The 22,813-nt window shown below is 35.5% G+C and overlaps 2 protein-coding genes and 2 non-coding genes across 5 annotated transcripts; all 4 read right to left on the bottom strand.

Moving 5' to 3' along the window:
• LOC18592142 (protein ROOT PRIMORDIUM DEFECTIVE 1) lies at positions 370 to 2,283 on the bottom strand. The gene has a single exon (XM_007018690.2). The coding sequence runs from the start codon at positions 2,101 to 2,103 to the stop codon at positions 919 to 921; it is 1,185 nt and encodes a 394-aa protein (XP_007018752.2). The 5' UTR covers positions 2,104 to 2,283; the 3' UTR covers positions 370 to 918.
• On the bottom strand, positions 2,244 to 2,337 carry TRNAY-GUA. The gene is made up of 2 exons: positions 2,301 to 2,337; positions 2,244 to 2,279 (listed from the first exon to the last, which is right to left on the bottom strand). It is a non-coding gene; the product is annotated as a tRNA-Tyr (tRNA).
• Positions 3,411 to 9,663, bottom strand: LOC18592141 (probable pectin methyltransferase QUA2). 2 transcript variants are annotated; one of them, XM_007018688.2, is made up of 9 exons: positions 9,222 to 9,663; positions 7,848 to 8,566; positions 7,593 to 7,725; positions 6,943 to 7,183; positions 6,241 to 6,466; positions 5,939 to 6,114; positions 5,507 to 5,810; positions 4,885 to 5,023; positions 3,411 to 4,087 (listed from the first exon to the last, which is right to left on the bottom strand). In XM_007018688.2, exons 2-9 carry the CDS (start codon positions 8,555 to 8,557, stop codon positions 3,929 to 3,931), a joined length of 2,088 nt encoding a protein of 695 aa, XP_007018750.2. In that variant the 5' UTR covers positions 8,558 to 8,566; positions 9,222 to 9,663; the 3' UTR covers positions 3,411 to 3,928. The 2 variants fall into 2 exon arrangements, with proteins under 2 accessions (XP_007018750.2, XP_007018751.2); XM_007018689.2 differs by having other exon boundaries at positions 6,352 to 6,466.
• Positions 19,675 to 19,759, bottom strand: TRNAM-CAU. Its single transcript is given in 2 exon segments — positions 19,675 to 19,710; positions 19,722 to 19,759. It is a non-coding gene; the product is annotated as a tRNA-Met (tRNA).

Genomic DNA, 22,813 nt, shown 5'->3' with positions numbered 1-22,813 from the left:
CACTGAGAGTTGTTTCTAAGAGACCAGAACCACTCATCTAGCAGCATATCAAATGCAATGATCCTAGATTGACTCTAATGTTGAAAGAACCAGAAGACCCTTTTCAATGTGAAGAAATGCATGACTGGAACCTTGCTTTTCATGAGTCTGGCCTGTAAATCAAGGAGGACCAGAAAACTTCTCTTAGATTATAATTTAACACCATAGTAGTTCAATGATGCCTGTTAAACCTATCAGCCAAACTGGGGCCCTTGATAGCATCTTTCTTGACATGAACAACGTGCAAGAAGTAAATTTCAGGACATGCAAAGAAGACCATACGGAAAGAAAACATAGCAAGGAAAAAGAGATCATAGATGAAGCAAGAAATTAAGCTTTATAAATCACACAATGTTTATCATGTAGTCTAGAAGGGTTTGAGCTTATATTGAAATCTAATTTTGAAGCTTGACAGATAAAAGTACTGACATAAGCCAAAAACATGATTAGGAAACTACAAAAGTTCAAACAAGATCACAGACAATGCAATCCTTCCTAGATAAGGGCTCCACCTATGGCAATTTCAACCACTGCAACAGAAAACATGGTTTCTGACAGATCTTTATATGTGATCATGACTACTATGCTCATGTGAACTGTTGAATTCAAAAGATTAGGGCTTGGAGCAGCTATGCAACTTCTATTACATATTCAAGGCCAGGAAGGAACAAAAAGTTATTTTGAGAATAAGATTAACAAAAATGAACATCACAACATATTGCAAATAATTAATCTTCAATACCTTACATATGTAAAATGCAGCATTCACCTTGATCATAAAACTCTCTGTCCCTCCAGCTGTATTCTGGAGCCCATCTTGACTCTCTATTCAGCAACTCAATCCACATGATTAACCACTAAAAAATATCAATCTCGTTATCATTTCTCCCCAAATTCAGAACTCAATTCCTCATCCTGCATTTGAGCAAACTTATAAAGCTTTTCATTAAAAAGCACCTGTGGATCCTTTTCGATTAAATTCCCATTCTCATCATACCCATCTTTCAAAAACACTGCCCAGTTCATCTCTGTCCCCGCCAAATAAAACGTCCAAGGCTGCCTCTTGAGCATCTCATAAGTCTGCCTAGTCAAACTAAACTCCTCCTTAAACTCCACAATATGATGTATCAAAGCTCTCTTCTCCAAAGTCAAGCTCAAAAACTCATGTATAATCCCCACCCTATATTTTTCCGCTTCCAAACTCCATAAATCCAACTTCCACCCATCGGAATAAGGCGAAACCAGCGGTAATGTGTTTAACAAGTTAAGTTTCTTGACATCATTTTCTTCCAAGCCCAAATCTTTCCCATATTTAACCGGAAACTTGAAAGCTTTCTTCACCTTATCTTCATTTACTAAAAACTCCTTCTCCAATGCACTTACAGCTAAACTTGGATCCCAGTTTACCAACTCAAGGACTTGTTTCCCATCATCTTCAATCACTAGGCGAAAATAATCGGTGTATTTTCCGATTTTGTCCCTGAAATCCTCTGGAATTCCAAATATAAGCCTCTTATGATAAATCTTGCTTAATGGAATCCGCTTATTTTTCGACATCATTAATAATTTGCAGATTTTCGTAACTCGATCTTCCTCCACGGCTTCCATGATCGATTTCTCTTCAAGGAGTAATTGATCCATCAAGTCAGTGAATCCGAGCCAGATTTTGTTGTCGGAGTGGCGGTAGGTGGTGACGAGGAGCGGGTGGCGGGCAATGGATCGGGCTACTTTTCGGCCGCGGGGGAATCCGAGTTCGCGGTGGAGTTTGCCAGCGTCGTCGAGGGGGAGAATTTGTTCGGATTGTTTAGAGAGGAATTCTTTGGTTTTCGTGAGGAATCGGAAGGTGGCGTCGCGGTCGAGGAGGGACTCGAACTGGGGGATTTTGTTGGAGTCGGGCGTGACGGGTCGGGTGCGGGGAGAATCGGGTTTGGGGCGCTTGGGTTTGTGCTTTTTAGGTGTTTTGGTTATGAGGAAAGAGGTGGAGAAAGAGCATGGGTTTGGGAATTTAGGGTTAGGGTTTAAGAGGGGTATCCCGAGGAAGAAGAAGCGCCAAGCCATGACCATGACTGTTTACTTAAGGTTTTGGTTATGATATAAATTTAATATGGCTATAACAATTCAACGGTTTTTCTCAGATTCGGCGCCAAAATTTTGTGGTGTATTAATCAAAAAAAATTGTTCAAAAATTTGTTAAAAAAGAGATTTCCGACCTGCCGGATTCGAACCAGCGACCTAAGGATGGCTTATAAGGTTATTTCCTACTACAGTCCTCCGCTCTACCAACTGAGCTAAGGTCGGCTGCTAGAAATTTTAAATGTTCTTTCGAAAGTTCCTTATTTTGTTTTGAAACACCAATTTTCTACGTTAAACATTTGTTAAATATTTATTCTAAAATCTAACATTTTCAAAATTTCATTTGAGGATGCAATTTATTATTTCTTTCAATTAAAATGCAATATTTTCCATTTTATCCATATAAAAAAATTATGATAAAAATTAGTAAATTACTATTAATAAAATTATGGGATTCATATATATATTTTTAAGAATCACCTTCACATAGCAATGGTTAGTTTTATTAATTGTATATACTAAATTTTGACATTAATTCATTAAATAAATAAAATCCAATAAATTACATCTCTTTTTGAATAAAATAATATGTTGAATTCAAAAGTAAAAAATTTGATAAATGTTAAATTTCAAAATGAGCACTCAACCTTAAAAATTTTGAGAAAATTAATGGGTACTTAATTTATTGATAGGAAAGGCATGCCTAATAAATGTAGCTGCTGTGGTGTGATAAACAATAAAGCATTATTAACTGATTATGTGACTTATTAATTATTTTTTATTTATAAAAAAAGAAAAATTTAAATAAATATATATATATACACTTATTAAATTAAATATTTAATTTTATTAAATCAAATGTTCAGATGCAAGTAAACTGGCTTATCTGTTATATCCTGTACCCTTCGTCCCCCATGGGCCATGGGAAAAACCTTTATGCTTCTGCCAGCCTGTTAAAAAACAAAACATTCCAGAGTCCTCACTCACCGGTGCAGGCATCCATCAATAAAGGACATTGAAATGCAAATATGATTGTGTCAAGAGACATTCGTCCACCGACCAAAACGTAGTACACCGATACCTCAAATTTTTCAAGTAGAATTCTCAATTCAATTGCAGTTGAAGTGCATTAGACACGGTAGGTCGGAGTCTCATCTACAAATGCACTTTGACTTCAATGCCGACCTTCCAATGCATCACCAAAACTAGTCATCACGTGTATTCAATGGTGCAATTTAATGATCTGCCGCACACCAGGGACACAAAACATTCAAACACTATGTGACAAAGCATAGGCATGACTCAAAGCAAGAAAATGGTTCAATTCACTTGCTATTCAAAATTAGTTTCCATTGAAGGTAAATGAAATGGAAGAAAATGATAAAATGAAGTGAAAACAAATTTCATCACAAATGCACTGCCAAGGACTTTTTTTTTTCTTCTTCTGTACTGCAGAGGTAGTAGCACTTGCTTATTCTGTAATCATCTTTCACAATCTTAATCATGTGGTTGTATTGTTGTACTGAGACATGACATGAATATTTAAATCTAATCCTATGAATTCACTTGCAATGGTGCCTCGGATTTTGAAGTAATTACAAGGCCCTATGTATGCCTTACGGCTCCATAGGAGTTGTGGTTGGTCCCATCAAAAGATTTCATTTTCTTTTTCCTCTACTATCTTTCTGCTTTCTTCTTTCTGTTCAAAATATATGGTATCCCCCTTCCTCGGTGGAGCTTTATGTTGATACTTAACATGCACAAAATGAATTTGAATACCAAGAACTTTAACTTGGGGTTCCTCGAGAGATTGTTCTCAGCTTGCTTGTCTCTTAAAGAAAGGTTTCTGACAGATAAGGAGTCTCTCCTCACTGTTACTTTCGGTTTCTACAACTCTGGCATCCCACTTCAATCGCGTTGTTAGAGCTCTAGCTGATTCAATTAGAGGAGCTGTGTCGCGGATTATTACCCAACCCTGCACCAACCATCAAATGTAACATATTAAAGCATAGCAGTAGAAAACAAAACCATTGGAACCATTTGCAAAAGGTCTACTCATATTTGATAGAATTTAAGTAAACTAATTTGCTCTGTAGCACTCTTTTGATGACACAAAGGAGATTCACTACTAGCATAATACTAATTGACATTTACGTTAAAAACATATGCAAAACTATTTGTATAGTACAACTCACGTTCTGAAGATCTCTCCTAAACTAGTTTTTGATAATATAAGACCAGCATGCATCACGATTCCCAACCAAATCCTGAGATTTGCTTAAGCAGTATAATCAATTAAAGATCAGCACATGATACAGAAGTAATATGAGACTGTTAAACCTTTTGGCTTTGTCACATGACTTAATACATTACTATTTTGAGTGGTACTGATAGAAGCTTTCTTCTAGTCATGTGATCCCTAAATTTTTCACATACACAAATGTTCTTACAGACATTCACATTTACAAGTGAAAAATAACGTCAAAGCCACAAATATAGCAACAAAAGTTCTAATATCAAACTAAAGTTAGGGAGCACCAACCAAGTGAAAAAGCGTTTTACTTCTCTTCTCCTTTCCCGTGTGTATTTGTGTACGTTAATTATCACTTACTTATAACGACAAGAAAAACAATTGGCGAGTAATACCACATTAAGCATTAAATTTTATCCAGCTATGGCTAATTTTATGTCATTTCAGGAATAGAGAAACAGTAGAAGGTAAGCATGAAAGGAACTAAAAGCTAGCCTGATTTGATAGCCTAGTTTTAGTACCTCTGGACGAAGCAACCGGTCTATCTCAGTGAATAGATCAAGCATGGTGCACCTCCGATTTTGACTAGTCTCAAGGGATAGAAGTCCTTCTGCATGCACCATATCGTAAGTTCTAGGATATGTTGGAAATGCTTCACACCTGAAAGTGAAAAGGATGGATCATAAGACAAATAAAACAAGAAACATTAAACTATAAAGGAAAGGTATACGTTGCTCAGAAAAGCATTATGCCAAGCATATCACATTTTAAGCATGGTTAATTAACTTTGAACCTAATCAAATAATATGGTGTCCTAACTTCGAACTCAGTAACAACAATCCAAGTTTCAGTAAACACATCAAACTTTTAACAGAACATACATCCTATAGCAGAATTTGCTTCAGGTTAAGTCTTACAATCATATGCAGGTTCTCCTCACTGCATGTAATTTTTTTTTACTCCAGAGAGAAAAGATATTACCAAAGTATATTAAGTTGCTGAATATCATTACAGTTTGGCAACATAGGAATTACTATAAGAAGGGGTCATTCCAGCTTCAGCTATAATGAATTGCATATAAGGAAGATATTAAAACAACACAGCCCAAAAAGAAAAGGAAAATTAGCTAGAGAAGAGAATCACCAATCATGTAATACACCAACATAGCCCCTGTCAAGAATCAGGGGAAGGTAGTTGGGTCCGCTTGTTGGGACTACATTCATGACCCAGACAGACTTCCCTGCTTCCAGCAATGCAGCATTGAAACCACCATAGCGAGCATTCATGTCTAGCACATTCCTGAGCATGTTATAAGGTGGAGAAGGATCTTCATCACCAGGTCTCTTAGGATGATCTGAGAATATTAGGGGTGATAGAAGAGACCAATAATTACGAACAGTTGTTTTACAGTTCGCATTATCCTCATTGAGTTCTTCAGAGTGTAGACCTGATAAAATACTAAAAGTATTAGCCAACAGATACATCAGGAGTGACAGTAAAAAATTTCTGCTCATTGTTGCTTATCATGATGAAATTGTTACTTCTAACATAAGCATGCAAAGAACATCATATTACCATATAAAGCTAGTTCATTCTTGTTCAAATTAGACCTAGAAGGCCAGGTTGTCCTCTCTTCAATAGGAAGCCATCGGCGGCTATGCATTCCACCAATACAGTTTTGAAGAGGTCGATAATATGGAGATTCAACATCTTGTCCTTTGCTGCAGATTGACGGACCAAAACCAGGCTTCCTGGACACATAAATGATTGATACCAGTAATCAGGACCACCTATTGATCTCAGATAATAAAGATTTCCAATGGTTCATATAGTTTTGAAGAAAATGAATTGTAAATCAAGTAAGAAAATTGCCTCACCGGGAGTTGTAACAACTTTTTTTAATGGTCTTTTTCCACACAACAGTTTCATCTTGTTGTGACATCAACTCCCAACAGAGACTTTCTGCAAAATTACTAACAAAATTCCACCTTTTCTGCTTCTCCTTGTTACGAAGAAAACTCTGAACATTGGTAAGAGGTGAAGTCCACACAAAGTATCCACCAGGCTTTAGAACTCTATCAACTTCAATTAAGTAAATACCATCTGTAGCACACATTTTAAAATAATAGTTTAATTACTACCAGCTCAAACACAAAAAAATTGATACAAGTCATGTATAGGAGTAAAAACATGATTAAAAATTACAATAGCAAAGTAGAGTTCGGAGTGTGGCCAATTTGTTGAACTTTAAACAGATAAAATGAAGTTGACCATGATTTTCATGTATTCTGTTAAATTATACATTGGTTGGCAGGTGTGAACTGCCAACAAATGCATCAAAAAGCACTCAAACAAGACCTTTGGCTAGCAATTATATTTACAGAACATTCAAAAAAAATTATGTCCTTTACTACTGAAAATAAAAAATGATTCTAGGCCTACGTATATGTCCCAACACGGATTGCCTCTATTAACTTAAGAAAATTATACCATACCAGGGTAGGGGGAGGGGGATGAAAAGATAGGGAAAGAAGCAGCAAATTTTTAAACTAGCAAAGTTTCAAACTGTTAGCTGATACCTTTTTGGTCCCAGTCAATACCGCAGCGTGCACAATGCAGCATATCAAATGAAAGAGATGGATATGGTAATTGTTTTGAATTGAAAGAGCCAATCATTGCAGGAAGGCCCCTTTCGAGAGTGAGTTGAACTTGACTGCCTGAGGACTCATAGTTGGCAATGCACATGGTTAAAAGCTGTTTGAAAAAGAGATGTGCTCCAAAGCTACCATAACCACATCCTATGTCCAAGATGGTTCTGACCTGCAACAGTAGCCTTAAATTCAGACCAGGCAGGTAGACTAGAAACGTCAATTGTTATTGATAATGCAAAAGAAACTAATGAAATGATGGGGCTACAGAATTCCAGTCTTGTTGGAATTAGCTACTAAGACGGCTTTAAGCTAATTCAGGCCCATATTGCCAAATTTACAATGTGGAAGCCAAAGGTGGCAATTAAATGTAATCCCTAACAATTTGCCATACTGTCAAGCAAGAAATGATAACTTTAAAATATATACCAACCTCGAAGCTAAACAGAAATAACCCTACTAGAATTAAATAGACAAAGGAAAAAAAAAAAATATATATATATATATATATATATATATATATATATAAATAAAGGAACAGTACAAGCTCAACGTGTATGCCAAGGAAAACACCCACTTACCCCAGCTTGTATGAAGTTAGATTCATTTCTCAGTCCAATCATTTCTGCAATTTGATGGGAATAGTCTTCCACACCATCAAACATTAGCAATGCTGAACGGAAAGAAATCTGCTCTTCCTCCAGCATCATCATCCTGCAATTGCATAAATCAAGGGATTGAAGAAACACTTCTATAAGAAAAAAGAAACAGGGAAAGGGATGGGGGATGAAGGCAGTTAGATATGATGTTGACTGTCAAGAGAAACATTCACTCACCTCTTGGTTAAACTGCCAGAGGAAAATACCTCTTGACCAGTAATTTTAACATTTGCAACCCAAATGACATCTCCCCCAGTTGGCCACCTAAGAGGAATTTTATAGTTCACAGGTGGAAGAACTAAACACCTTTGCCTTGAACCATGTCCACACAATCGATCATACTCATTACCGTCAGAATAACCCAAAGCAAGATTTTCTGAAACGTTAAAGCAAGGAATAAAATTCTCAGACTCCTCAGGGCAGAATTCTATTTCTTTCAACCTTGAAGGACCAAGTGAAAGCTCCCCTATATCCCACAAATCAGAAACAAGCTGCTCTTGAAGTCGCCTATAACCATGAAATATATGACCTCTGGATGATGTTGAAATGGAGATTGTCCACCAAAATGATCCAGTGAGAGCAAGAATCACAATCACAATTAAACTTAACTTCAAAAATAGCATTGTTAACTTATGTCGGCTTCTCGGCGTTCCAACACTGAAGGGATCAGATGCAAAACCATTCTCAGTGACACCATGTTTGAGAGGAGAACTATCCGGAAAAAGTAGCCGAAAAGGAAACCTGAGAGATAAATAGCTCTGATCAGGGGAACGATTTCTATCCAAATCATCCTTTTCTGTTTTAGCTTTCACTTGGGAGTCCCAAAAATCATTGCTGTTGCCTGAGATCCGTATTCCAGATACACCTCGATGCAGAGGCCTGGACATTTTTCCTACCTGAAATCCCCAACAGTTAGCCAGAGGAAAAAAAAAAGGCAACTTTCTAGAAACAACTCAGTGAAGTTGTCAAAGTTGAACGAAAGAAAAAAATCCCACTCAAATCACTCTCGAACAAGCTAACCCGGTAATACTCTTCTCAAAAACGTAATACAGACAATCGTGAACTAAGCAATGAAACTCTGCACTGAAATAAAATCAAAATGAGATCTTTTCCCAATTTCAAGATACTAGATCCATTAACCCTGCTGAAAGTGAAACTCTTAAAAAAGCAAATTTTAAACAGTGAAAGGAAGAAGGAGAAGAAGAAATGGCTTTTTTGAACGATTCTAAGACTGAAACAAAAGGAAAAAAAATAAAAGAAAGGAAATTCAAGATTCGAAGGAAATAAAGGAAAGTAAAGTAGATACATTTCCATATAACAAACTTCCAGTGAGTTCCGCCACCTGAAAGAAATAAAGGGTAAGCTCATTTCCATTCAAAATCACTTCTTTTTCATTGAAATTCACTTATCTCTGCTACCCAATGCTAAAATCTAAAGAAAACCCAGATTAAAATGAGCAAAAGTCCATCTCCGATCAATCATTTGAAAATCGAAATCTGATCAAATCTAACAAATTCAAAAACAGCTAGGAGAAACACACAAAAACAGTACCTTGTTTCTAAGAGCAGAACTGGAAATTGAAAGATAGCGGAAAACCAGGCTTGAAATCAGCGAAATTTCATCAAATGAGGATTTAAGAAGATTTTCCTTTTATTTAAAACTACAGAAGAAGACTGTTTTGGTTCTTGTTGTCTTCTTTATTGCGAGCTCCCTTTGATGCTGTAAGAGTGTAGGCGGTTTCTGTATCGATCCAATCACGACAGAGCTCGTGAAAAGCTGAAAAAATACTTTCTCTCTTTCTATATAATCATAATAATTATTCAAAGAAAAAAATTTTGAGATGGTATGAATTAACTCAACGCAAAACTCGTCATAAATGAATATAGACAATTTTTTTGAACTCTCCTCCAAGCTTTTATCTTCAGACAGTGCTCTCTCTACTAATATACGCGCTAAAGCGCCACCACTACAGTTCGAGCCCAACTGTTAATTACAATAATTTTATATTACTACTATATTAATCAAATCTCTAATCACATTAATTTCGTATTTAATTATTTAAGAGAGAGAGAGAGAGAGAGAGATTAGCTACGGAGACCAGTGGGAAAAAGAAATGAACGCAGTTCCCTACGAAAGACTCTCCCTCGAAACCCAATTTAGCGTGGTGAAGATCAAATTTTACTACTGAAATTACTGTTATGCGTGGAGGCAAAACCCCTCCTCAAAATTATTTATGCGTAAATAATGGAAATTTTGGATCCAAGGATGTAATAAAACCGACAGTCGACGTATAAGAACTTGGGTGTGTACGTAGATCTGAGAAGAAATGGGCGGTGTAAACCTAAAAAGGACATGCTTTGTTTATCATAACATCATGTTTTGACTCGTGCTGAGAACGCTGGACAGTGACAACCTCCCTCAATTATTTATATTTTTCATGACTCAAATTTCGCGCATTCCTTCCATTTGAGCACTCTCTAGAGTGGCTCCACTGCTTCATTTATTGTCAAACACACACACCGCAGTAGAGAGCATTAGTCGATATGAAATGAACCATACCAAACTTTCCATTTTCTGCACGGCGTTTCCCTAGTAATTCAACATTTCATGTCATTTCACCTCCCAAAAATGCCAAATATGGAGGACACCATAACTATCAGAAAATGCTAGGGGGAAGAAAAAGAACTAAATTCAGCTACAAGATTTCATTTCATTTCACCTTTCTTTGTCTGCAATCGAAACACAACTCTTTTTTTTTTTTTGCTAATCTTTTTTCTCTGTCTAATGATACATCGTGCAGTTGCTGTCTTGCTGAAATGATTTGAAGTGTTTTTTACCTTAGGGGTTTCAAAAAGGGTAGAAAATCTTAAGACAGATTTTCCAACCGATAATTACTGAGGGTAATCATTTCCAGTTTCTAAAGTCACCTCCTCTAACAGAATGCCTTTGCCTTTAGACAAGGTTCCAAGCTGCAAAAAGACAGCCACCACACCAGGCAGCCAGCACTGATTATTTTTTAATTTTTCTTTTTTAAGGTAAATGATTTATCGCAAAGAAAATAAAAGAAAGGAAAACGTGTGAGAGGCTGAACCCCGCTCTGACAGACAGGCAGGGCAGGAAAATTTGATGATGTTTGCCGAGTGAATCTGAAAGGCAGAAGGGAATCTCGTTACTGTTGGGGAAAACAATTCTATTTTCTTCTAAAAAATTTTCACCTAAATGGATAAGTTAAAGGAGTAATTATCATAATACTATATTATATTAGGATGATATTCACTTCAAATCTTACAATACTTGTGAGTAAATCTACTGGTTTAATGAATTGAAATCATTCAATTAATGTTAATTAACCGCATTTAATGTGAGTATCATTCCTATAACATAAGATAATATCTTAACGGATATAATTAGCGAAACTTTATTACCAGGTACTTATTGTTGAACCATGTCTGGTTCTAAATCAATAATGTACATTTTGTTTTTATTATCTACTCACGTCGGATAATGTGATGGGTGAAGAGATGCATTGGATCAAGATAAAAATTCATGAAAATTGGTTCAATACAAATGAATATTAAAATCAACAAAAATCATAGGACCTAGTATTTGGATTTACCATTTAATTTGAACTTTGGAGAATTTCTAGTTGTAATAATAATAAAAAAAAAAAGCAACAAGAAGAGTCACATGCAATGAGAGTTGATTTTGAGCAATTAAATTTTCTTTTTCTGAAAAAAAAAAGGGAACGGAGAACCAATTGTGGGGCCCGGATCTGCCGCGTTCCTCTGTCGGTGAGATAAAAATAATGACGTGTCAGTTATGGAGGCGCCGGCTGTGGTTTAATGCGATGCAGAGGATCAGAGCTGTTGTTTATGGTTTTTTGTTTGATAGATTCGTGAGTTGTTTGCTTTGTTTGTTAGTGCGGTAATGGCGTAAACACGGAAATTGGAAAAATTGGAATTCGGATGAGATTCACGGGATTCAGTTTACAAAATTATCCATTAAAAAAATTCAAAAGAACAATGAGACTCAGGTGAATTTGTCACGAGGATTTTTTTGTTTGAGTCTGTTTGGATTGGTACGGGTAATGGCGCCCTTGGTTTTGGAGACGTGGCAGCAAAAATGGGTCATTTCTTGGGCCCTACGTGTTAACGGATTAGATTATTCTATACTTTTTTGCACTACTAACGCCCTACATTAGTAGATTTTTCCTTTTTCTTCTCTCTTATTTTATTTTGGAAAAAATTATAACCCTTCCCACCACATTAATTTTTCACATCAGTAATATCATACGTCATTAACAAAATTACCATACCAATCTTAATGAGTTCACAACTTAATAATAATAATTTTATCATATTAATAAAAAAATTAAATTTATCAATGTTGATATAAAAAATACTCGATATTGATTTAAAAAAAAATCTACCTAGAAGAAGAAGGTTAATCCTTTTTTATCTTACAACCATCTTATTATAATTTTTTAACCTTGAATTCACAATCTCAAAATTCCTTTTTTTTTAATGGCATTCTTTATTTTGATGAGATTTGTTAGGTTGTGCACAATATTCCTTGAATTTAAAGAAATCTAGATTTGTTCATTTAATAAAAAAAAAATTGCTCCTCATCCGTGAGCTCTCCCTAGTACTCTATGGAAGATCATGCGAATATGTCTTGGGAGCCCTCAGCCGAATACCTACGCATGACCAACGAATGATTAGAAGACTCAAAAAGAATTTATTATTTTTTCCTTGAAAGATTGATGTACAAAGGAGAAGTGAATGCATGAGTACGTATAAAAATGGTTTTGGAAATTAAACGCTTGTTTTTCTATTGGTGAAGGTGATGGTGAGAAGAGGGGTAGTAGAGAAGTGGTGGAACCTACTTCAAATGAAAACTAAAGCTTTGAATTTGATGTGATTGAGTTTAGCTGTTAGCTAGGTGTCTTGGCTCTCGGCGAGAATAGATTGTGAACCCGACCCCAAGTAGTTTTCAAGCGTCGACGTTAAAACTTTTTGGTTGGATGAGGCCTGAGGGAAAACCACTCGATCTACATACATACGATAGTGTTATGTGGTTTTTGTTTGTAAGTAGGAAGTTTCAACCGACAAGGTTCCAATCCACGACTTTAATACCTATTCGGACTGCTCATTCATTCTATTCTTTTTTTTTTCCAAAAAAACAAAATTGTCCTTCCTTATGTGTACAAGAGAGGGAATCAAAGATTCCTTGATTGTCGTGGTGTTTACTTTATAATATTGAAGATGACTTAACTTTTTTTTTTTTTTACAGCAATATCCCATCACACTGCTCAAATTAATGGAGTTCATTAATTAGAATTCTACTAAAATAGGATCCAATTCTCTTTAGTGGTTGATATGTTTTTATCACAAATCAAATCAACCTATGTTTATCACATCGCTGCTCCTTTTGAATAAAAATTATGTGGACAATGAATGGACTATTTCTATGTTGTAGTGGTTAGCGAAGGATGTCTTTTCCTCTTGCTTTTTTTCCTCTTTTTCTATCTCATTTGATGATTTTTTTTTTAAAGTAATGTCAATTTGATAATGAAATATCACCGGTATAATGTGGTGACTCTCCACCAAAACTTGTTCTTCAAGGTTGATACATCTTAGCCAATTTCAAGAGTGAAATACACTTGAGTGGATGCCTTTTTATTTCCATATTTCAATGTGGCTTTGAATCCCACGACTATCTAGGTCTCATCCAATTTTCTTTTTTTTTTTTTTGATAATTAGGTCTCAGCCACACTTATTATGAGAGACTTTGAAAGACTTTCTGCTTGTTTCAGGGGTTCATGACTACTCAAATCCTTGACCATGAAGAAAATTAAGACAAATCAAAAACAATCTTAAATCACCTTAAAACATTAGTTCAGTAATAAATACATATATTTTTTGTTCAAAAATTTTGAATGAAACTATTCTTTAAATAAAAAAAAAACAGTCTTGTTAAGTCTCAACCCAAGATGCCCCACGTTTCTGAACCACGATCTCACAGTCGAAGGGGTCCACTAGCAAATTAAAAAAAAAAAAAAGAAGAAGAGAGTATCGTGCTTTCAGACTTACCTCCGTACGGAAATTTTCAGCCTGACAATGTGCTAATGTAATGTGATGGAATTAATTTCCTATCGCATATGATATACGTTTTGACTGTTCGAAGCTTATTAAAGCTGCCTTGGTGGGGTTTGCTTTGCTCCTCTGCCTGCATTTTCTTTTTGTTTCTACGGGGAAAACTTTGTGATCATCATCTTTGTATTCTCTTGCTTCATTCTAGTACTTATTGTTCTTTTTTTTATATATTTTTAATTATAAAATAATGAATAAATCACTTTTTTTTTCAAAAAAATATCACGACTCGATTATTGAATCTTTTACAAAGTAAAATTAATTCATCAATGGTCACTATTTCTTTTTTACCTGATGTGGTATTCATACTTAGCTATAGTTTAAAGCAAGCAGGTTTATTATATATTGGTACACAAATTCAAAGATAAGATCACATTCCACTACACATTTCCTAAGTGGATCTTGATCCTCCCTTTGACTTCCGTTTTTGATTAATTTGAGCATTACGCCCAATAAAATACAGTCCCCAATTCAGGATGGATCTATAAGGTAGGCTCATCTACATAAAGGTCGCAGTAAAGTCAAATACGTTTCACATGAAAACGACGTCGGTGATCCTACTCCCATTAAATACCAAACCCATTAATTATTTTGACCCTATAACCTTATGCTTTCCCCGTAATTGCAGCCTAAATTACGTGAATAGTCTGCGTCGGTGAAATAATCAGATGGAAGCAGGACCACCGTGGTCCCTGCAGGATCCGTTCTCCAATTGCCAGCAATTTTTTCGAAGTCTACGGACACAAATTCAAAGCCTTTACACGCATAAATCTTATAAAGTGTATAAATAAATAAATTTTCCTTTTTTTTATTGGCTTTATACTTTTATTAATTGAGAATCATAAAGAAAAAATGATGCTGACGCGTTTTTAGGGACATATCGAATCAAGTTTTAGTTTTAATTATTAGGTTAATTGATATAATAATAATCCTCTCCGCTAAGGAGACTCTTTGGACACTTATAGTACTAGACCAGCAGCAACTGGCTTAGCAGTAACGATGCGTTTGCACTAGACCAGCAGCAACGTAATTTTTGAGACTTAAAAAGAAAAATTTTACGAAGGGAACCTCCAAATTTACAATATAACCAAGAACAATGAATGGGCCGCAACTTCCATACTTTCAACACCTGATGTTGCCTACTCATGACCCACCAGCATTATTAAATTATCTGAAGTGAAAATTAAAAAAAAAAGGAAAAGAAAATATCAAAACACTATCTTATAGTTTCCAAAGTTTTGTATTTATACGCCGACAGTGGACATACTCTTTTTCAAGAGAAAAATACGTGTGTATAGCACTTGGGGATTGAAGGTGGTATATGCAGACCCATCATTGATGGAAGGGCAGCCAGCCATCAATGAAAAATGTAGTGTGCGTCGGTGGCAAGAAATCACATGTTTTGTGCCTGTAGCTAGAAATGTTGAATCCATCGGCATTGGTGTTTTTATTCATTTCAGGTCCTTTTTTCCGTTTTCCTTTTTTAGGTTTTAGTGTAGTGAATACTGCTATAATAAACTTGTTTGCATTCCTATATTCAATTTAACTATTAGTAATATTAATTATAAAAAATCAACGAGGAATTAATTTAAAAGAAGTACATGTTGCCAGCATGACTGACAAAAGGAAGATGGGCTGGACCCAGGTGCTGTGATATGGAAGGGACACAGCACGAGCCGCTTTGGGCTGTTGAATGGGCTGGTGCAGCCACATGGTTCTGTCACCAGACAACTTTCCGTTAGAAATTAGAGTGACTTAAGACTTAAACAAGGCTCATTCGAGCGTGCCATGCATGTTTAGTGACTTTAACAGCAGACATCATATCATTTGATGGGGGGGGGGGGGGGGGGGGGGGAAGCATCAAAATGATTGACAATTTAAGGTTTTGGTAGCTTTTTTTTTTTTTTAAAGATAATGGAAAATCCAATGAATGCCAACAAATGTTAAACAGAAGAAAGCATTATCTTTTAAAAAATGACAAGATTATATATGATAAACATGTATCCACATCTGAAACTGATACTTTAATTGATATACATGCAGTATTGGAAGTGACTGTAACTGCTCATTAATAAGACAAATTTAGTTAGGCTCATTGAGTTCTCTTCTGAACGGCATAATAGCCTGATAACCCATAGTTTCTATTAATCTTGATAGAATCCGGCACCTAGCATGGACAAATTAGATGATATGGGAATGGGAGCCCACACTCCACAAAACTTAGTGGAAAATTGGCCATTATTAGGCGGATGACCAAGGGCATTATTCATTTTCTGCCACATCAAATCAAGGATGATAACGAAAAACTCATCATCCACTGTAAAGTCTGCTAAAATAAGATGTAAAATGTCTCAATCCAATGGAATAATAATTGCGAGAATTGGAGGCCATTATTTGCAAGCTTAGGCCCACCGACCTATCTGATTATATAAACCTCAACAATTCCCCACTACATGTGATGTGTTTAAAAATGTGGGGCGCTCCTATTTCCAACTTTGTTGATTAGGCGAAAGTCATAATTAATTTTCCCTGCCTCATTCCACTCCTTGTAGCAATAATCATAAAAATTTGCATGAGTTCTCCATATCAGCTGCTTTCATAGGTCCCCTGACACCACTAAAGACCCTGCAGAATCAAAGTATCCAACAAAACGCCGTTTCCAAATGGACTAAAATTTAGCACCAGGAATGAGAAAAATGTTAATGATCTGTAATGATTTGGGATCAAAACATAAGCAACTTAGTCGAGAAGGAATAAACAATTTTTACTGCCAGGCTGATTTACCAAAATCAGTTCACCTCGTGGGTAATGTATATTCACATTCAAGCTTCAGCAGTTCACAGATTGGTGTAAACATGGAACCGAGAGCTGTATAATTCGAGGCAGTGAAGTAAGCAAGCAGGCGGGCAAGCACCCCATACGGATATCTTTGAAATGATGGGATGGCCTGCGAGTTCTCAATGAAAGCAGAGTCATGAATTCTGCATGGGGCACCATATGATTCAAGTAGCCCCTTCTCCAGAGTCTGTACCTAGTTTACTCACTGATTTGCCACTTCATGAAAAAAAAAATATGGGACGGGCAAATTAATGCCTGACTTACAATTTGTTACTGTCATGTCGAAGGGGCATAAGGGAATTAGCACGATGAAAAAACTCAGATGAAGAACTTCAAGATATGGTAAAAAATCAACTGTGAGGGAAGAAAGTTTGAGTATTTTAATTTGCTTAAATGAAATAATTAAGCTCTCACCTTTCAGTCCTCAATTGTCAGTCTAGGCTCTCGTTGAGGCTAAAAGCATTAAATTGGATAATGGTTTTGAACCAGAGACATAGCCACATAGGATGGTTAGGAAGATAAGATATGTTCCCACTTCCCAAGGTAAGTAGTTTTCCTTGCACTGAAGCCTGATTGAAAATTCCTGAATGAAATGTTGAAGCATTCATTCTGTGGGGACTGAGCCCAGAAATGGAAAGGAATAATTCCTACTCTTTTTTATATATATGGTACGCAGTCGAGAAAAATGATACTACTAAGCAATAGCCATATCAATTACTCGAATATTAAAGAATTACCATTTGAATGTCACACAAGGAGCAGAAGAAACAAAATAGATCGATTCCAGAAACTTCTTTTGGATTTAAGTTAACCTGGTGGATGTATCTATTCAACCAACCCCACTTAAGCTTTTGGCTTACCATGATTATGACATTTCCAATTTTTTTAGAGGACCAACAACAACTTGCCAAAGCTTTCAATTTTATACCTTGTCCAAGACAAAGTCTCTGTCCTTCAAACCCAAAGAGCCAACAATTTTCGGAATGACTTCTTCTATATCCCATGCAAATTGAAATATTGAATGGTAACGAGATCATTAATTCAAGTAGCCGAGATTTGGCCACACAAATAAATCTCTAATCGGATCGGGATTGTACAAGGCTTGGAAATGCTCCGTAAAAAACTGTTGTCTTATTAAGAGAATAGGCATAGGCATTGAGGTGGCTGAGAATCATGACCAACAGCAACGAATCATATTAAATATGCAACAACCACCTCTAACGTCATCAATAGGTTTGGGAAAGTAAAAACAATTAAAAATAAAGAAAATAAATGGAAGAAGGGAGGACCACTAGCTTTGGGATCTGGTAATGAATTTTTTGAAGAATAAATGCATGTACCTCCCTCAATTCTTCAGGTCCCAGCCTTTCGTTATTCTGGACTGCAAGGACGATTGGTGATAGTATAAAAAGACAGCATCCTCAACTTTGTTCAGCTCTCCATACATCTGCGAAGATCAGATATGGGAGGCAAGAAAGTGCAAATGGCAACTTTATTCCACGCATCATCCAAGATTACAAGGCCAGGACATGTAAAAGCAGATGACCCCTTTATTCTAGATCATTTTACATGTTCTGATTCCCAAAGGTCCCAATAATATCCATGGACCCCAGGATTCAGGGGAAGTGCAAGTAGGTAAGGCACTGCCAAAGTGCTCAAACTAAGCTAGATAACCGTGACAGCGGAGTGATTAACAGGGTTAACTGTTCGCAAAGTAATTGAACTTATCCCTAGTGTTTGTTCTCTGTTAAAATCCAAGGTGGTTTATAGTTTATAAATTGGAAATTGTTCAGCCATGTCGCAGCAAGTCTAGGAATAGCCATAGGCATACAGTTTTTCATTGGAATGAACAACATATTAAGGATCATAGTTATCCGAACCCATTCGGTGATCGGACTTGGTGACTCCCCGGATTAGTTATTAATTGGATAGTTAGTGTAATTGACTTGAAAAACACGCCTATTGATTCATCAAATTAATAAGAAATAATTATCTAAATATTGAACCGTCAATATGATTTTTTTAAAAAAATAATTTTAAAGTTACAATTCACTTAATTTTTACATACTAAGTATTGACTTCTCCTATTATTTTAACTACCTTTTTAAAAAAGAATTTGAAAATAAAAAATAGAAAAACATTATGCGACAGTAAAAAAGTAAAAGAAAATCTTTGTAAGCTAAACTTCAAAAAGTGAAAATGAATCCAAAAAGAAAGCATATGCGTAATCCATTCCAAAATGGGCCAGAGGTCTTAAAGTGTCAAGTACAGAGAAAGCCCAACCCTTTGAATTGGCAAGGAACCATTAGATAGAATGCGGCAGGTAACGAGTAATGACATTTCCCAACGTGGACTCTTCTCTTGATTAATATACGTCAACTTGGGATTAATGTACCTCAACTTGGGTTTTCCCTTTCCCTTGCTTGAAGTCATTTCATCAAAACGAACACAAAAAAATGAAGTTCACTCGAATTCACATGGCAACTTAGTTGAGTCCAGGTTTGGACATTGATATAGACAGAGACACAAACTTGACAGTGCTGATCTGTGCGTAATGCATTGCATTGCATGTTGTCTGATTCTGATTCAGCTACAGAAATATAATAGTAACGACAAGCGTCGAAACCTTGCATCCAGGGTGACCATTGGCATGAGTGACGCAAAATAGCGTAAGCATGACGAGGGAGGACAATGACTACATATGTGTTGGTGTTGCTAACGTTAAAAAGGTGAACATCCCACGATCGTCATGTTGCGTCTGGTACTGTCACCATAAAAGGAAAAATTCCCAGACCCACATGCCTATGACTGACAGACACCCACTCCTAATGGATTTTATTAGTATTAGTTTTAGTTTTAAAAGGGCAAAAAAAGAAAAAGAAATTTTAAAAGAGAGAAAAAAGATTTATTAGTATTAGTTTTAAAAGGGAGAAAAAAAGAAATATACGGGGTGAGAGGATTTTATGAGTAGTAGTTATCAGTATTAGTTTTAAAGGAAAGAAAAGAGAAAAACATGGGGTGAGAGAGGCTCGAACTCTCGACCTCAGGATAACTCAGAAGCTATGAGACCTACGCGCTAGCCAACTGCGCCACCACCCCTTGACATAATATAACCTTCAATGTATCTTTCAGATTGCTTTAACCTATTTAAATCTGGACCACAAGCCCACACTTTGGTAAATAAGAAAAGGCCATATTTTTGCAGCCCATTGGCTGCTGATAGTTACTGTGTCCGGTCAGAGATCCAACTCAGAACTTATTCATAAACCTAAGGCAGGTTTAGTACCAGATACCAGTTTTTCCTTTTTGTTGTTTCTAGCCCATGTGAATTAGTTTCTGTATTTATAATCTATAATATATGTTTTGCACATAAGACAAAGTTTACGTGTTAATAAAATTTCAATTAAATATACACTTATATTAATTTCAGTAATTTATAGAATATGTAACTTTATGTTCAACATATAATTATTATTTACTACAGATAAAAACATAATACATCTCTAATTCAGTATATAATTATTATTTAAAAATTTTTTAAAAATAAATAAAATTAAGTATTACACGACGTCAAACGTAATAATTAATTATTACGTGTTTATCTATGCAAATAAATACCAATATGGAAAGTTTAAAAAGGGAGGGGCATTCTCAAATCTTAACCTTATGGCTTGTAATAAGAGAAAATTAAAACCGTTAAAGCCAACCTTTTATTATTGGATTAAACTTCTATGGTACATTATCAATCAATGACATTAATGCTTACCTCAGCTCGGTTTAATTCAAAGAAGGAAAAAAGAAATACAGCTGGATCTAGTTTTTGAAACTCAAGCTTGTTATTTAAATCTATAAATTAACATGAAATTTGAATTCTTAGCACCAAATAATCTTTAAAATATTGGCATAATATACAAAAAAAATTTCTAAACAATTTAAGAAAAGTTAAATAAGTCTTTATACTTTTATTGTATTTAATCAAACCCTTATACTTTTATTTTGAATCAAATAAATTTTTATATTTTTTATTTTGAGTCAAATAAGCTCTTATAATTAATGATTGACTTAGTTAAAATGTCATTTTGTTATTTATATCGTGTGATGCTAATGTAGCATATTAAAATATTATAATTGATTATGATGTGATTTTTTGATATATCATAATTGATGATGACATGATTATATAATATTTTTCCACCTCCACATCAATTCCGTATCAATGCTATGTAGATATAAAATGATAAGTGATATTTTTATTAATGACAATTAGTTAATAATTAATAATAAAAATTTATTTGATTTAAAATAAAAGTATAAGAACTTGATTGGATGTAACAAAAGTATAAGGACATATATGAATATTTTTAAATAATTTAAACTTATTTGAACATTATATCTAAAATATTATAACTATAAACTAAAAATCTAAATATAATTAATAATCCAAGCTTTGCAGAGCTTTCAAATGCCCAGCTTGGTCCAAACTTGGCCACATGTTACAACATAGACATCTAAGGCCACCCAAAATATAGTGCTGGCTCGCAGCCTTGATGGGTGATGGGCAACCTCATCGGTCCACAATTCGACTCATGAGAATGGGTGAGAGAATTTTTATTTACTCAGCTCAGGATGGCAGATGGTAGATCTCTAAGTTCATCATATATATATATTTACTTATTTATTATTTCCAGCCAATTACCTTTATTTTTCTTTCATTATCTTTTGTCAATCAGTCTGATTGGTATTTTGGCTTCCCATTGGATTATTGGGCAGGTAATGTCCATAAAATTGCCGGCCCATGGTAGGACATTACGTGCTTCTCAATAAATTCAGTTCATCAAGTCAATTTCCCATAGTTGCCAACTTGCCACCCATCCTTCCGGCAAAGGAGACTACCATTTCAATCTTCGTCAGCCTGCGTATTGCTATGCAACAAAACAACGTTAACTGACTTCAGCCATGTGTAAAGAAAAAAGAAGTTAAGAAGAAAAACAGGAAATGCATTCGACCTGGTGGACTCCTTCCTTCCCTCGTTTCAAGCAAAATATGAGTATCACATTCGAATACAAAGACTATAAATTTGAAACCCATAGTTTGGTGATCTAGTTCTGAATGCCTAATGCTAGGTTTTCTGCATCATGAAGAGTGGCGCCACCCCAATCTTCAAAGCCCATTAATTTACACGAGTAGGCAGTTTAGGGTCTTTGAATGCCTTCTTATAGGGTGTTCAAATATAGGTCTTGAACGCTACACCTTCAAGCTTAATTGCATTCCATCTCACAGACAGGACATTGTAAATTTATTAACAACATTTAATCAAGAGTTAAAGCAGCTTAAAGTTTTAAGTTAATTTCTTGTCATCCTCTATTTTTTTTCCATTTATTGGGAGACATTGGGGTAGTTCATGATCGAATTTGTGCCAAGTTATTTTGAGTGAGATGATGGACATGTCCCCTACTCCCTATAAATAACACCATGTGTTTTTGCACCCAAATGGGGGTAGACCTGCACCCAATGTCTGAAGACTGCTCAGCTATAAGTCAATAATTTTGACCAAGGCTTTTGATTTTTCCGGACATAGGTTCCCTTCCATGGATCTAGGTTGTTGCTTTAATACAGAGCAAAGATTTTTTTAAAGACCAATTGCAATTAATCATCTCGTTGCGACTACTTTCATAATTCCGTTTGAAGTTAATATGCGAATCTCAATTATTATCAAGATGTATTCCGACTCACCTCTTTTGGTTAATGAATGTATGGACTTATTATGGGGTGAAAAACTTTTAAGGTATTGAATATTTGATTAGAAAAGTACTTTGGGAATTGAACTAAAGTATTTGATGAAAGGATTTTCACAAGGCAATTATGATTTAGGAGTTCCAAGTTTCAAGAAGTGCGAAGATATCAAAAAGAAAGTGAAAGGAAATCAGCTTTTTGGAATCAGGTAATGGAACAGTGGTTCACAAGCTATACCCAAAAAAAGGGGCAATCTTCTTGGTGGTGGGAGAATTGAAGCATGACTACCATAAATGGCAGACTCTGAGGAAAGAATATTGGAGAAAAAATGCTTTATTTTTCTGAAAACAATATCTGGGTGTTGGGCGTTGGGTTGAGAAATGCGCAGGACTGCAACTTTAAATAGCCTTTTGATTGGCT

The sequence above is a fragment of the Theobroma cacao genome, chromosome 8 (assembly GCF_000208745.1).
Source record: "Theobroma cacao cultivar B97-61/B2 chromosome 8, Criollo_cocoa_genome_V2, whole genome shotgun sequence".
NCBI lineage: Eukaryota > Viridiplantae > Streptophyta > Magnoliopsida > Malvales > Malvaceae > Theobroma > Theobroma cacao.
Note: the sequence above shows the minus strand (reverse complement) of the source record. Positions and strands in the feature narration are given on the sequence as shown.